Here is a 13,054-nt window from a genome sequence, read left to right on the forward strand (position 1 = left end):
TGCATTGACAAAGCTTCCGAGTTTTGAAACTCTCTTCATTTCCACCTCTATGACAAAGGAGTAATGCCCTTTCTGGAAAGTGTACAGAAATGGAGGTTGGAGAAAGGGGGTGGCACAGGGATGATGAAAGAAGCCTTCAAACCAACATGCATATCAGGTAAGACCTTCCAGATTCCTCAGAAACAAGGCTGCTTCGTGATGCTTAAGATGTGATCACATCAGGGCCACAGCCCAGGCTCAACCCAGAAACCTTTTGGAAAAATCCCAATTGGATTGCAATGAAGGATAACAATGCTCTAGACTGAGAAATAACCCCAGAGTAAACTAGAAATCACTGGCTGCACTGAGATATAATTATATTTATATTTATATATAGATGTGTGTGTGTGTATATATATATATATGTTATTTACAAAAGACTTTGAGATATGAGGCACCATTAAACCGTATCCCCCCCTTACAAATGCAACTGTTCAAGTACACTAGAACAGTCTTGGGGCACACCTGCAGTATAATAGGAAAAGCTTGAGTGGAAAGTCTCTACACAGGATCACAACAGTGAACGCAGCAGCACCTCTGGGAACTCCATTAGCCATGTTAACGTCATTAAAACATACAAAAACTGGTGCTCCTCCAAATAAAAGTTTTAGGGAAAAAAAAATCCCTAAGTAGTGGACTGTTTCCCAAGTGGAGCTTGTAATACTTCATTTCCTGTCCCACAATCAAAGGGGACCCAGTTGAGCTGCTGCCTTTCGCAACGTGGCCAGCATCACATCGCAGCAAAGCAAGGAGGAATCAGAGAGGTCCTGGGGTCAAGTAGGAGGACCGATTTCACTCTTTCCCCTCAAACAGGTTTTCTGCTCTGGTGCAACGCTGACCTGCACACCTTGTCGTCTGGGCTGAGGATCTGTGAATGGATTCATTTACTATTTTTCATTAATGTTATTTATTAACCAAGTATCCCTAAGAAAATTACAGTATATTTTTCTTCATATTCAAGCCAACCTCCCCACCTCTCTCCAAACAAAAAGTCTAGTACCCAGAACCACATGGGAATCCTTTTCCAATCTGATAACCTAATTCCTGTTAACAGCTTCAAGTCAGTATCTTGATACCTGTGTTTCTCAGGTCTTCAACTACCGAGATTTTCCTCCCTGCTCCCCAAGTTTCAGTAGCTACTAGTGTAAGACCATCTGCAGATAGAATGTTTGAGAAAACAGACACAAATAATATACCTTCTTCCTTTGAAGGATAGGAGATTCTGGCTGTTACCTCTTAAATTACCATTTTGAAACTGTTTCAGGTTGGCAGTCCCTAGGGAAGGGGGGTGGGGGGGGAACCTCATTTTTTGTTGGTTTCTCAAGACCTCTCCACCCTCCCCAGAGCATTCGCAATTCACTTTGATCACATGAGCTGGGTCCTGCATAGATCTGTACCACCCCCTTCCAGTTGGATGCTACCTGTTCCATATCTGACCCCTTAGTTGAGAAAAAGAAAACATTTTTCCCTTCTAGATGTGCACACAACTAAGGGTACATGTAATTCCCCCTCATCCTGTACCATCAAAAGAAGTTTTGTCTTACCTTTTCAAAGATGCACAAAATAAATATTTTTTTCTTGGTTCCCACCCCCCATTATTGCCAAATAATAATTAAAATATTAATAATAAACCACAGAGTTTTTAGATGGGAACAGAAAAAAAAATGGTTCCGGTTGTAATTCTCAGGGGAAAATAAAACAATATTAAAAAAAAAAAAACAGAATCACTGTACTTTCTATAAATAAGTGGGTCCAGGGAGCGGGGCAGGGTGACAGGCAGGCGTCGAGCGCCCGCTATTTGCACACGAACTGGTCCACGATCTCCGTGCACTTCTTGCACTTGACGTAGCAGCACCAGTGGAACTTGCAGTGGCAACGCTCCGTCTGCACGGTCTTGAACTGGTCGTAGCCGCGGCCACAGCACATGAGCTCGCAGCCGTCCATGCCCTCGGACGTCTTGTTGCACAGGCGGCCCTGCGTGCCCAGCGAGCCCGTGCTCTCGTTGCGCACGCAGTAGTCGGGGCTGGGGTCGATGTAGACCAGGTCCTGCGTGGTGGGCGAGTTGAAGCGGCTGTTGACCTGCACCAGCTTGCCCCGGCTGTTGAGCCGCATGGCGGCCGCGCTGTCGTACTTCTCCTTCAGGGCGTCGCCCACCTTGCGGAAGTCAGCCAGCTGCAGCCAGCAGGTCTTGAGGCTACAGGAGCCCGACACCCCGTGGCACTTGCAGGCCACATCAGCCAGGTTGTACACGGTCTGTGAGGAGACAGCACAGTCAGTGTATGCACTCCCGGACGAGCCCCGGACAGCCGGTGGACGGGATGTTAGCAAAGCTCCCGTCCACCTTCTACATGGAGCCATGGTCACCGGCTAAACCCGGGCCTGGGCGCTTTCCTCCTCATCCTGCGCCACCAGAAGTCTTGCGCTGCCATCTTCAAAATAAACATGCTCTTAGCTCCTCATCACCATATTCTCACACATCACTGTCACAAACAGCCAGCTTTGAACTGAGAACAGGGAGAGACCACTCAAGTTGCTTCCTTTTTTACAGGAAAACATTATAGCAACTACTACATCTTGAACGCTCATCCCAGAGCTTATTTACCATTCCTCGCCCTCATTACCTGGATTAATCCCCACAGCCAGCCTATAAGGGAAGTGCTAGTATCGTGCCCATTTCACAGAGAAGGAAAGTGAGGCCCATACAGTTGAGTTACTTGCCCGGCCACTGGGAGGTAAGGGTGCCAGGATTTCAACTCAGACAGTTGGGCTCTCAGCTTATGCTCAGTGACTTGCTCATGGGCAACCCAGCTGGTAAGTAGGAGGGTTGGGAGGGGTCTAGCTCAGGTGGGATCAGGGTTCAAATCTTCATCACTATTATTATCGCTGTGTGCCAGGCACTGTAATAAGAGCCTTTATGCTGTTTATCTCATTTAATCCTCCCAAACAACATTATAACACAGGGCGGGTTAAACGATGGCACAGTGACGCAGAGAGGGAAAGTGGTTTGCACAGGCCACACAGCTAGAATGCGGAGGAACAGGGCCTGGACCTCAGGTTGTCACTCCCGCTTCTGGCACAGCCCCTAACCCTACTCCACAATGCCTAAGCTAAGAGCACCCACGCCAGATCTAGGCAGATGGGAGTTTTGTCCTAACTGTGCCCCTGAATTCAGGCAACTGGATTCACCTCTCAGAGCCTCCTTTTTCTATCTGTAAAGGGGAACTGTAATGGTACCAACCTCAAAACATTGTTGTAAGGATAAAATTAGGAGATGCAAGGAAAGTGCTCAGCATACATTCTGATGCAATCAGTAAATCTGGTCTTTCCCAGGGTGATGAGTGCATGGCATCCGGGTGCCAGTCCTACGCTCTCGCCTGGTCACCTTGGCCTCCGGGCAGCAGTGCCCACTGGCCTGGCCTCGCAGCACTGTGCCCAGTGGTCCGGGAGGTGGCGGGTGCCTATTTACGGTTCCTACTACCCACAGTTCCTCTGCCAGTCACCCACCCGCCTGCTCCCCACCCCAGAGTCAGAGTGGTGCTGGCAAGCTGCAGAGAACCTGTCAGGAACCTGGAGGCTGGAGTGAGCTAGAAGGCTCCTTCCACCCAGAACAGCTCCCTTCTTCCTATAAAGACTCATAAGGGGCGCTATTTTTGTAAAAGGGGTGGGGGGGGTAGCAGAATGTACTTCCTTGGCATAAAGGGTTTCAGGCACTCAGCTAATGTGCAGAAGGGTTTTGCAGATGTATTTAACCTTTGCTCCCCTTTGACTAAAATAAAAAGCTAATGCCCCAAGGAGATTCTAGTATGATTTCCTGGCACAGTGTTCACAGATTTCCTCCTCCCTTCCCCCACTGTCCTGGAGAAAAACTGTCTTCCGTGTAACCTCATCTGCCAGGATTCAATTTAGCTCACAGCTCAAATTATAAAACTTACAAAAATAATTCACTCACTATTTAAAAATGTGGATGTTATGGATGTCTGGGTGGCTCAGTCAGTTAAGCTTCCGACTTTGGCTCAGGTCATGATCTCACAGTTTGTGGGTTCGAGCCCCGCGTCGGGCTCTCTGCTGACAGCTCAGAGCCTGGATCCTGCTTCGGATTCTGTGTCTCCCTCTCTCTCTGCCCCTCCCCTGCTCACAGTCTTTCTCGCTCTCCCTCTCTCTCCTTCTCTCTCTCTCTCAAAAATAAACAAACGTTAAAAAATGTAGATGTTAAATGAAATTCTAATATTAAAGGTGCTTTTTCCAACTCTCCAAAACCCCCTCTCTCTACTTGGAAATTCCTTGACCTTCTCTCCTTGGTTGCTAAGCCCCTGATAATTTCTCTTCATGAGAGAAGTCAAAGAAATCCCCTAAATGGATGAAAGCACCAAATATGGGCACAATGAGGCCCAGAGAGTCAACCACATCTCTGTCCTGAAGGCACTTCTGGTCTGAGGCACCGGGCACACTGTATGCACAGGGTAATGTGACGTGTCCCCTGTGAGGACAGGGGCAAGCTTTATGGGCTCCCACAGAGAGTGGGGCTGACATGCCCATTCTGTGGCCTTGGTCGGCTGCAGTGGGGGAGACAGAGTCCACCACAGCAACAGGAGGCTTAAGAAAGGAGAGGCCACAACTGCCCCCACCCCGCCCCGAGCAATAATCTGACCCCTCAGGGCACCACAGGTAAAAATCTACAGTTTAGTCCTTCCCCAACACCTCCAAATGTATAACATCAATTAAAAAAAAAAAAAACAAAAAAAACCAAAAAACTTTTTTTTTAATCTTTTTTTTTTTTTTTTCGAGAGAGACAGAGTATGAGCAGGGGAGAGGCAGAGAGAGAGGGAGACACAGAATCTGAAGCAGGTTCCAGGCGCTGAGCTGTCAGCACAGAGCCCGACGTGGGGCTCGAACCCATGAAAGTTCATGACCCATGAGTTCATGACCTGAGCCGAAGTCGGACACTTAACCAACTGAGCCACCCAGGCTCCCTTAACATCAATTTAAGAAGAAGGTAGGTTAGCTAGAACTATCTAGATCATCTTTGACTTCTCTGCTCTCAGCTTATGTCCAACAATTATGATTTATCAAGCACTTACACTGGTGTTAAGCTCAGCCCTTGGACTGAACCACGAGAAACCGTTATTTACTTGGTCAGAGGTAGTCAAGTATTGGTAACTTCATCTGGATCCACCTACTATATGATCCTGGTTAGTCCTCACATAACGCTAAGTGATAGTTCGTGCCATGGCCATCCGACAGATGTAGAAATGTAGAAACTGAGGCTCATACACAGAAAGGAACACAACTGGAATTTAGCCTATAGCCCTTTACCCCGAGCTGTGACGCAGGCGTTTAATAAAAACACGCCTGGGCTTGTATTGCAATCCATCAATTTTCCTCCATGGCCATGAAGTGGTTCTCTAGGGCCTCAGTTTCCCGAGCTTTAAAAATGAGGGTGTGCGGTTAGAGGGCTCTAAGGCTCCTCCCAGTCTTCTGTATTTTACTCTGTGATTATCTTCCCTTTTCCTCACCCCAAAATACAGAAGAGTGAAATCTCTGACCAGAAAGTTCCTGGCACCTACCTTGGGTTCTGTGAAAAAATAATGGCCCTGGTTTTCAATGCTGCCAAAGTTAAGAAAAGTTTCACCCCTTCATTTTAAAGCAGCCATAAAGTGCCATGTGTTTAACCACAGGAAAAAAGGGTCTTTTTAACTATTGTGGAGAAGCTTCCCACCAGGAGAAGGGAAGAGTGGACCCAGAAGGCTGGTGAGGGCTTGCAAAGCTGGTCTCCCTGGGCACTTCTGAGTGGCTCCCCCGTCTATCCAGAGCCACCCTCGATTGGCCTGATGGTCAGACCTATAAAATTCCACACTGCTAAAAATGCTGTAGTTTTCCTAGAAGAACTCTTAAAACAAAACAAAACCCTGAATCCCTCAGGCCTGCTATCTAACGACACAAGGGGAGGCAAGCAGAAAGCAAGTAAGGGAAAAGGTAAGTTCTGGAAGCTGAGGTGAGGGCTTTCTCCACTGGGCACCTACTGGGATAAATAGCTCCCTCTCCCAAATTTAAACCCAACCACAAACATGTTCCAGGGAGGAGGGCGAACATTATTCACATTTTTACTTCTGAGCTGAGCTGGGCTGGCCAATTGCACCGGGGACTAATTAAAAAAGGCAGAAAAAGCTCTTTCTCAGGCAACTGCAGGAGCACCTTTGCTGGAGGGGGCCCAGGAGGGATGATTCACCTTCAGGAGGCCTTTCTGGGGCGTGCACCCCCCTTCAGAGAGGCCCATGTGTAGGTGGGGCGGGGAGGAAGGGAAGCAGAGAGAGGAGGAGAGAGCTAGACGGGGAGGCAGAGAGAGAGGGAAAGCGACCGGAGACAGAGCCAGAGTCAGAAAGGGAAGGAAGTAGACAGACGCAGAGACGGAGGGACAGGTACACACGGAGGGGCGGCACAGGGCAGGACCGAGCTAAGGAGCCGGGGCGCCCGAGAAGGGCGCGGGGCGGGGCGGGGCGGGACTCACCCTGCGGCCGGCCTCGTTGTTGTGCAAGTTCATGAGGATGCGCGCGCTCTCGTACGAGCCCTTGGCGTGGATGCGCTCCCGCTCGCGCGCGTCCACGAACTCCTTGGCGAAGCGGTAGCCGTAGTCGATGTTGTCGCCGCAGCCGCCCCACAGCCAGTCCCGCGGCAGGTCCTTGGGGCGCGCGGCGCGGCTGCAGCCGCACGTGGACAGCTCGCCCTCGCGGCACGCGCGGCTCATGGCGTTCACCACCCCCGCGGCGCTCACCGCGTACGTGAAGGCCGTCTCGCGGCTGCCTGTGGGCGGGACGCGGGGGTCACCGTGCGCCTGCCCGCGGTCCCGCGGGGAGCGCATCGGGAGCCCCCCAGCGGCCCCGGGCGGGGGCAGGGGCGCCCCAGCCCTAGCACCCCTCCGACCCGGGCCAGCCCCCCCGCCCCCACCGGCCCCGGGGAAGCCAGGAGAGCCGCCCCGACACGCAGCAGCAGCAAGTGACGCGAGCGGCAGCCCCCTGACGTCTTTGCTCTCACCCTGAAGGGCCCGACAGCGGATTCTTCCGCTGTTGTGGTTTTCCCTACAACTCCTGAAAATCCTGGAGACTGACTTCCCAAAAGGCACACGAAACAAGTCATGGAGGGCGAAGAGAATGTGGGGAGACTTCCTTACACTTAATTTTAACGTTTGGTGTCTTCTGAAAATCTCAGGCCCTAGAACGCGGAGGCTGCAGCAGCCACACGCTTGTGGCCTGGCTCCCCTTCCTCCATCATGCAGCCTGGTGCCTGTCTCAGGCCAGGACTTCTCCAGAGGACATTCTAAACCTGTTCCTACAGTACTGTAGTGAACCGTGCCTCTTCTTAAATCCCAAACCGGGTTAGCCTGGTAACTTCTCCTTCAGGAAGATGGAGGTCTACTTTCACAACAGCCTGCTGTCTCTGATGCTACTTCCGCAGCCCCCTTCCCCACCCCATAGCCTCTGCCTCAAAGTGTTGGAATAACAGCAAGAAGAGAAAAAGCACAATCTCAGGGGAGAAGAAACAAAAAAAAGGTCTTCTCTTTCCCCCTCTTTCTTGTAAAGAATACTTCCCTGTAAGACACTGATAGAGGAGCCCTGTCAGGAGGAAAATGGAGGCAATCACAGACTACCTTAATTTTCACTTGTACATGGAGATATTTCTGTAACAAGAAGCCACTGAAAATAAAAATGTCGTGCTATGAGAAAGGGTTAACACCCTGCCAGCTGAAGCTGGGCCTGAGGGGTATACTAGGGGTGGGGGGTTCATTTCCCTCAACTATAAAATAGGGGTATTGAACTAGGTGCCTAGGTTAAAAAAAAAAAAAAAAAAAAAAGCCCCTTCTGGCCCTGAAATCCCTGTACATGAATAAGTTGCTCCTACATTTAAAAAGCTTGCTAACCATCTTTTTTTTTTGGTGGGGGGGATGCAGCAGCAGAACAGCTGACAACAGGACTCAGCCCCAACCAGTCTGAGGAGGAGGGCTGTACCAATTCCAGGGCCCATGGGCTGCCCTTCTCTTGCACTTCAGCTCTACATTTCAATCCACAGCCATTTGTGATTCCTCCTTCCAGGAATGGTGAAGATTCCCTTTTACCACAGACCTTCCCTCCCACGATTTTAAAATATGAATAACCTGAGGAGTGTGCTGGTGGTTGACAGGAGGATCCAGGAAGTTCCTAAGGGGTGTTACATCTATCTAGCTCAAATCAGAGAGCCAGAGAACATCAGGGGATGGAGTGAAATGAGGTGGGCAGGCAGATTCTAGGGAGTTATTTGAAGATTAACACTGATAGCACAGAAAATATTGTGGCCCTGGATGGGACACTTGTAGAATAAGGCGGCAGCTAGCGAAAGACATAAAAAAAATCCTCTGGAGACAGAAGAAAATAAGACACTGTCCTGTGAGTAGATAGCGCATAAAAGGGCTTTTATACAAAAGACAATAATGCTGCTTTTTTTCACGAGTCTACCTTGAGCATTTCCTTTCTTGCCCTGGAACACAAACTGGTAGAAATCTCCAAGCTAATTGGTCACTGCAGGGAAAACGTCAGTTTGAAAAGTGCTCTTTGGCTAATAGCCTGTGGACACAGTCCTCCTGGATGGAATACTACTGGTTCAGTTAGGCTTCCTGCCCTGTGAAATCTACATCTATTCGGACCCTCAGGCCCCTTCAAAATGGAGCCTTTCTTACATATCTTTTCACAGTGTGGAGACAAAGAAGAGACGGAGACAAAAGCTGGAGGAAAGCGTAGGGTGATGAAAAATGAGAAAGTTTCCAAAATGAAGAGTGGGCCCTTCACGGAGGCAATTGTATACAGAGCCTCCCAGGCAACTGGCACCCTAGAAAAATGAGTTGAAGAGGGATGGAAATGGCAGCCTGAGTTTCTCAGACAAGGGCCCCATCACAGGGTCAGATTCTCATGGACAGGAATTGCTCTTCACATCCCTGGTGTACTGAGTGCTTTGGAGGGGGTGATGCACGCGTGCACACACACATGCATGCACACACATGCACACACACACACCTTTCAGCATCAAAGTTGTTTTAAATTTTCCCTTAGCTCATTCTCTTCAAACAGACTCATAAATAGAAAAGTGAAAGCCAAGTAAATTTCCCACTATTGGGGTTGGGTCCATGTTCCTCTTCCACAAAAATCTATTCTGTTTTTTCTTCTCTCCATCTCTTTAAATAAATAGAAGAGAAGGCCCCATCAGCCTTTCCACTGCAAACCACCCAGCAGCAGCTTCCTGTGCTGTGAGACCCCAGGCACCTGGGGGACTTTTGGCAAAGGAGAATGTGTTCTCAGATGCCCAGGACGTCAGCTAACTTGACAGTGGTATCTAGCAAGGCTCCCTTGGAGGCTGCCAGGAGGTTCTACTGGACCCACTTACCACCAACCCAGATGGGAATACCACACAGCTGAGGACCAGAGAGAGTATCCGCAAGGGACAATTAAATATAAGCCTTTGTACCAAAGGTTCTGCTTGTTCCCTGAGGAAGCAGGCCCTTTGAATCTTGGACCACATTTTAAATAAATCTTCAGCAGAACTCAAATCCACTTAGCAAATGATAGCTTATTCTGAACATTTTGGCCCAAAACAGGCTACATATGAAGACAAGAAGAGAATCTTAAATCAAAGCTGTGTTCGAGGGACTACACAGAGAACCTTTCCAATTGCTGTCTTGCTTCCTGGCTACCATTAAAAATGTATTGATTTTTGCTAACTCATATACCTGTGAAAACATGCCCCCATTATTTTGAGAGGAAGGCAGTTAAGGGGGAAGGCAAAGGTGAGAAGAGAAAGCTGACAACTTACCATTCTGATACAGCTAAAAAAAAAAAAAAAAAAAGAGGTTTTGAACTTACTCACAATTTCAAAATGCAGAATGGAATCTCCACCACATCCCCAATTAACTACACAGGGCACCCCATATTCAGGGAAAGCTCCTGTGTTCCTGACGCTGAACTCCTAGATTCAGATCCCAGTATATACATTAGCACTTTTTAATCATTAACAGGAAGGACAAAGCCCTATGAAACTGCAGGCTGAGGCTGCAGACCATTTTCCCATTCAATTAAAGGAATGGCTTCCAGTCCTGTATTATTTTAGTATATGAAGTCGCTTGGCTCAAACATCCACTGACAACTCTTTTTTGTTCTCAATGAATGCACTTTTCAGGGTTTTTAAAAAAGCATTTTATCCACCCGTGACGGATATTAAGCCAACTTTTTTTTTTTTTATCTTCAGTCAGTCTAAACAGTTAATTGCTTTGATAAATGGCTTCTTATTTTAGGAATCACTGCAGTCATATTAATTATAAGGGCTTGTTTGCATAAAACTAAATGGACCTAAAATACTCACACTAGAAAACACACATAGGATCACATCTGTCAGATAGCATCCTATGCTATTAAAGCAAACCAGAGGCAAACTGATTTTCTAAATGCTTCGCCTTTAGCCCAATTTTAAGGCCACCTCCTCCCTGCAGGGAATAAGTTCAATGATACATTTAATGTACAGAATCTGAATGTGAGTAATACATTTAAGATTTTTTTTAAGTTTCTAGGTTGAGATCTGAAGCATGTGCTTTTATATCAATTGCCAAAATCACAACGTAAATTGGATCACTTCTAATTAAAATTCTTTTTGGTACTAAAAATAAAGCTTTTTAACATATATATCTCTATAGCCTCAGGAAATATCTATATTAGGAAAATTAAAACCTTATTCACTTCCAACATATCCAGCATCCGAAAGAGGACAGTATTTAGTTTGATGCTTGGGCCATTTGAATTGTGGCTTACGAGACTTCTAACAGTTACAAGAGTTTTGAAGTTTAAAAGGATATAAATGACTCAGCTTTCCTCATCCACTTTTGAGAAACCAAAATAAGTGTTCTGCTTCTATTTTAAACAAAATGCTTTTTAGAAAAAATCAAGTGTTCAGAAAACACGGAGGCGTCTTTGATGCTTCCCTTCTGATTTGGTTTAAAAAAAGCCCAAAACTTATAATCAGGTGTGGGGACAGCAATGAAGGCAAGCAGAAATAAAGACAAAACTTCCCCAGCCAGCACCCTGCTGGAAAGATTCCCCTCCTTATCAAGCCGGTCAGTAAACCCTAAAGCCTTTTTCCAGGAGAATAATTGACCTATATTTGAAAATATGTGAAATGGTTTCCTACCTATCTGCATAACCCTGCCAAAAACAGAGGTGTTATCCACGGTACTGCAATTCCACCTTCGATGTCGGAATTGATACTGGCATTCTTTGATGCCTGTCTTCGCGCCTTCTCCGATGTACTGCATGTGGTCCTGATACAAGTGGCACAGTTTCTTCTGTCCTTGAGAAAGTCCTGCCAGTTGGCTGCAGAGAGGCTGTGCTCCTATGATATATACTTCTGACATCTGAACAGGGTTATTCATACCTAGCGACCTAAAAAGGGGGGGGGGAGATGTGCATTCAAGATTTACGTGAACTCTCGAGGTAGGCCCCCTGAAAGCATGTCAGCAATACATGGTTTTAAGCACACAGATGCTTTTTCTCTCCTGCTTGTCCTCATGACAAAGTATGAGAAGGGCTTCATAAAACTTCTCTGTTTAAACTGCACTCAGAAAACGGAGGTATTGTAGTCCCCACCCCGCCATCTGGCTCCTCAGATAGGTTTTCACTCCCTTCCTTGCCCTCCTTGCCATATACCTGAACCAATATTTCCGAAATGCGCTCAGAAAAGGGGGAAATGGCGGTTTTGGGGATGGGCCTCTGACATTAGAGAAAGTGACTCACTTTGCCCCACAAATTGGACCGATCTGCCTTTGCAAATGTATGAATGCCGAAAGTAGACACAATTAGACACGGGGAGGAGATAGAGGTTCCTTCTGACTGATGGAAGGATGCTGAGGCAAATATAGAGACTGGAGAAAATTCACCGTGTTCTGGACATTTTAAAAGGGCTCCTTATGTGATTGTGAAAGACCCAAGACAGGGTATCCAGTGAGTACAAGTCATGTTTGACAGTCAGAAAAACGCTGTTCATTTACAGGGAAAAAATATCCAGAAGGCCGTCAGAAATAATCCCCTGGATATACTGCAGTCGATCTACAAGGCCCCTAACCAGAAAGAAACCCTCATTTAGGGACATTTGACTACTTCAAGTTAACTTCCTTTTGATCAAATTTCCAGCGCAAATACTTCCCCACTTGGAGTTTAGCTGTCTTCCTACAACTCTGCCTACTTCAGACCCTGAAGGTTAATAACCTCAAGTGACAGAAAATAAAAGCTGGAACTCACTTTTACTACCCAGAGGTGGCAAAAAGTAAATTTTATAGATGGGCTTACAATTATTAGAGAAGTGAATTTTGGTTCCCTTTTATTACGTGATGTACTACAAGCATACATCTGAACAAGGGCCTCATAGAGAAAAGCGAAGATTTATAGGTTCCCATTCCCTATGGAGCTAAAGATAAGCTTGACAATATTAACAAGTTAAAAGAAAATTCTGATTTCCAGATATATAAGGTAAAATATATTAGATACATATGCATTAGATAAATGGACTCAAATTCACGATTCAGCTCTGAAAACTGCAGCATCATACAAATGAATCTTTTAAAAAAATTAAAATAAAATAAAGAATATGTACTTAAAAGGAACTTACCACCAAGAATTGGCTTCTATTACAACCTGGGCGAAGGAGAAAAATATGGCCAAAGCCATTAGGAAGAACTTGGAAGACATTGCACTTCCAGCCATCCCCAAAGCAACTCCTGGGCTTAATATTCCAATCGCCTTCTGGAGAGGGAAGAAAGGAGCAGATGTTTATTGCCTCTCAGATAATTTTCAAGCATACAAGTTTAAACAACGGAAGCATCCGGGGTCTCTTAAGTTTACTGTTGATTGACTGCGCTTCTCCTCCGTGAGTTTTTTGATGGCAAGATATAGGCAGTTTCTTTTTCCAAATTAATCCACCCACGCAACCTCACCAGGAAATCTGATTTCGCTGG

At 46.8% G+C, this 13,054-nt stretch overlaps 1 protein-coding gene across 1 annotated transcript; it reads right to left on the reverse strand.

Annotated features, from left to right (window-relative positions):
* Nucleotides 1–1,798: 1,798 nt before the first annotated feature.
* Nucleotides 1,799–12,818, reverse strand: WNT5A (Wnt family member 5A). The gene is made up of 4 exons (XM_047097199.1): nt 12,709–12,818; nt 11,236–11,486; nt 6,545–6,837; nt 1,799–2,292 (listed from the first exon to the last, which is right to left on the reverse strand). Exons 1-4 carry the CDS (start codon nt 12,801–12,803, stop codon nt 1,834–1,836), a joined length of 1,098 nt encoding a protein of 365 aa, XP_046953155.1. The 5' UTR covers nt 12,804–12,818; the 3' UTR covers nt 1,799–1,833.
* Nucleotides 12,819–13,054: the final 236 nt, after the last annotated feature.

This window comes from Lynx rufus, unplaced genomic scaffold, assembly GCF_022079265.1.
Source record: "Lynx rufus isolate CCGP_SWC_20201006 ecotype Redwood Valley unplaced genomic scaffold, mLynRuf1.p SCAF_4, whole genome shotgun sequence".
In the NCBI taxonomy this organism is placed as follows: Eukaryota; Metazoa; Chordata; class Mammalia; order Carnivora; family Felidae; genus Lynx; species Lynx rufus.

Bases quoted from the DNA above. Each gene is read 5' to 3' on its own strand.
- WNT5A (XM_047097199.1), bottom strand. From the start codon at position 12,803: ATGGCTGGAAGTGCAATGTCTTCCAAGTTCTTCCTAATGGCTTTGGCC. The intron at 11,487-12,708 runs GTAAGTTCCTTT...CCCCCTTTTTAG, and splicing joins ATAGAAGCCAATTCTTGGTG to GTCGCTAGGTATGAATAACC. The intron at 6,838-11,235 runs GTAGGAAACCAT...TCCCGCCCACAG, and splicing joins TGGCAGGGTTATGCAGATAG to GCAGCCGCGAGACGGCCTTC.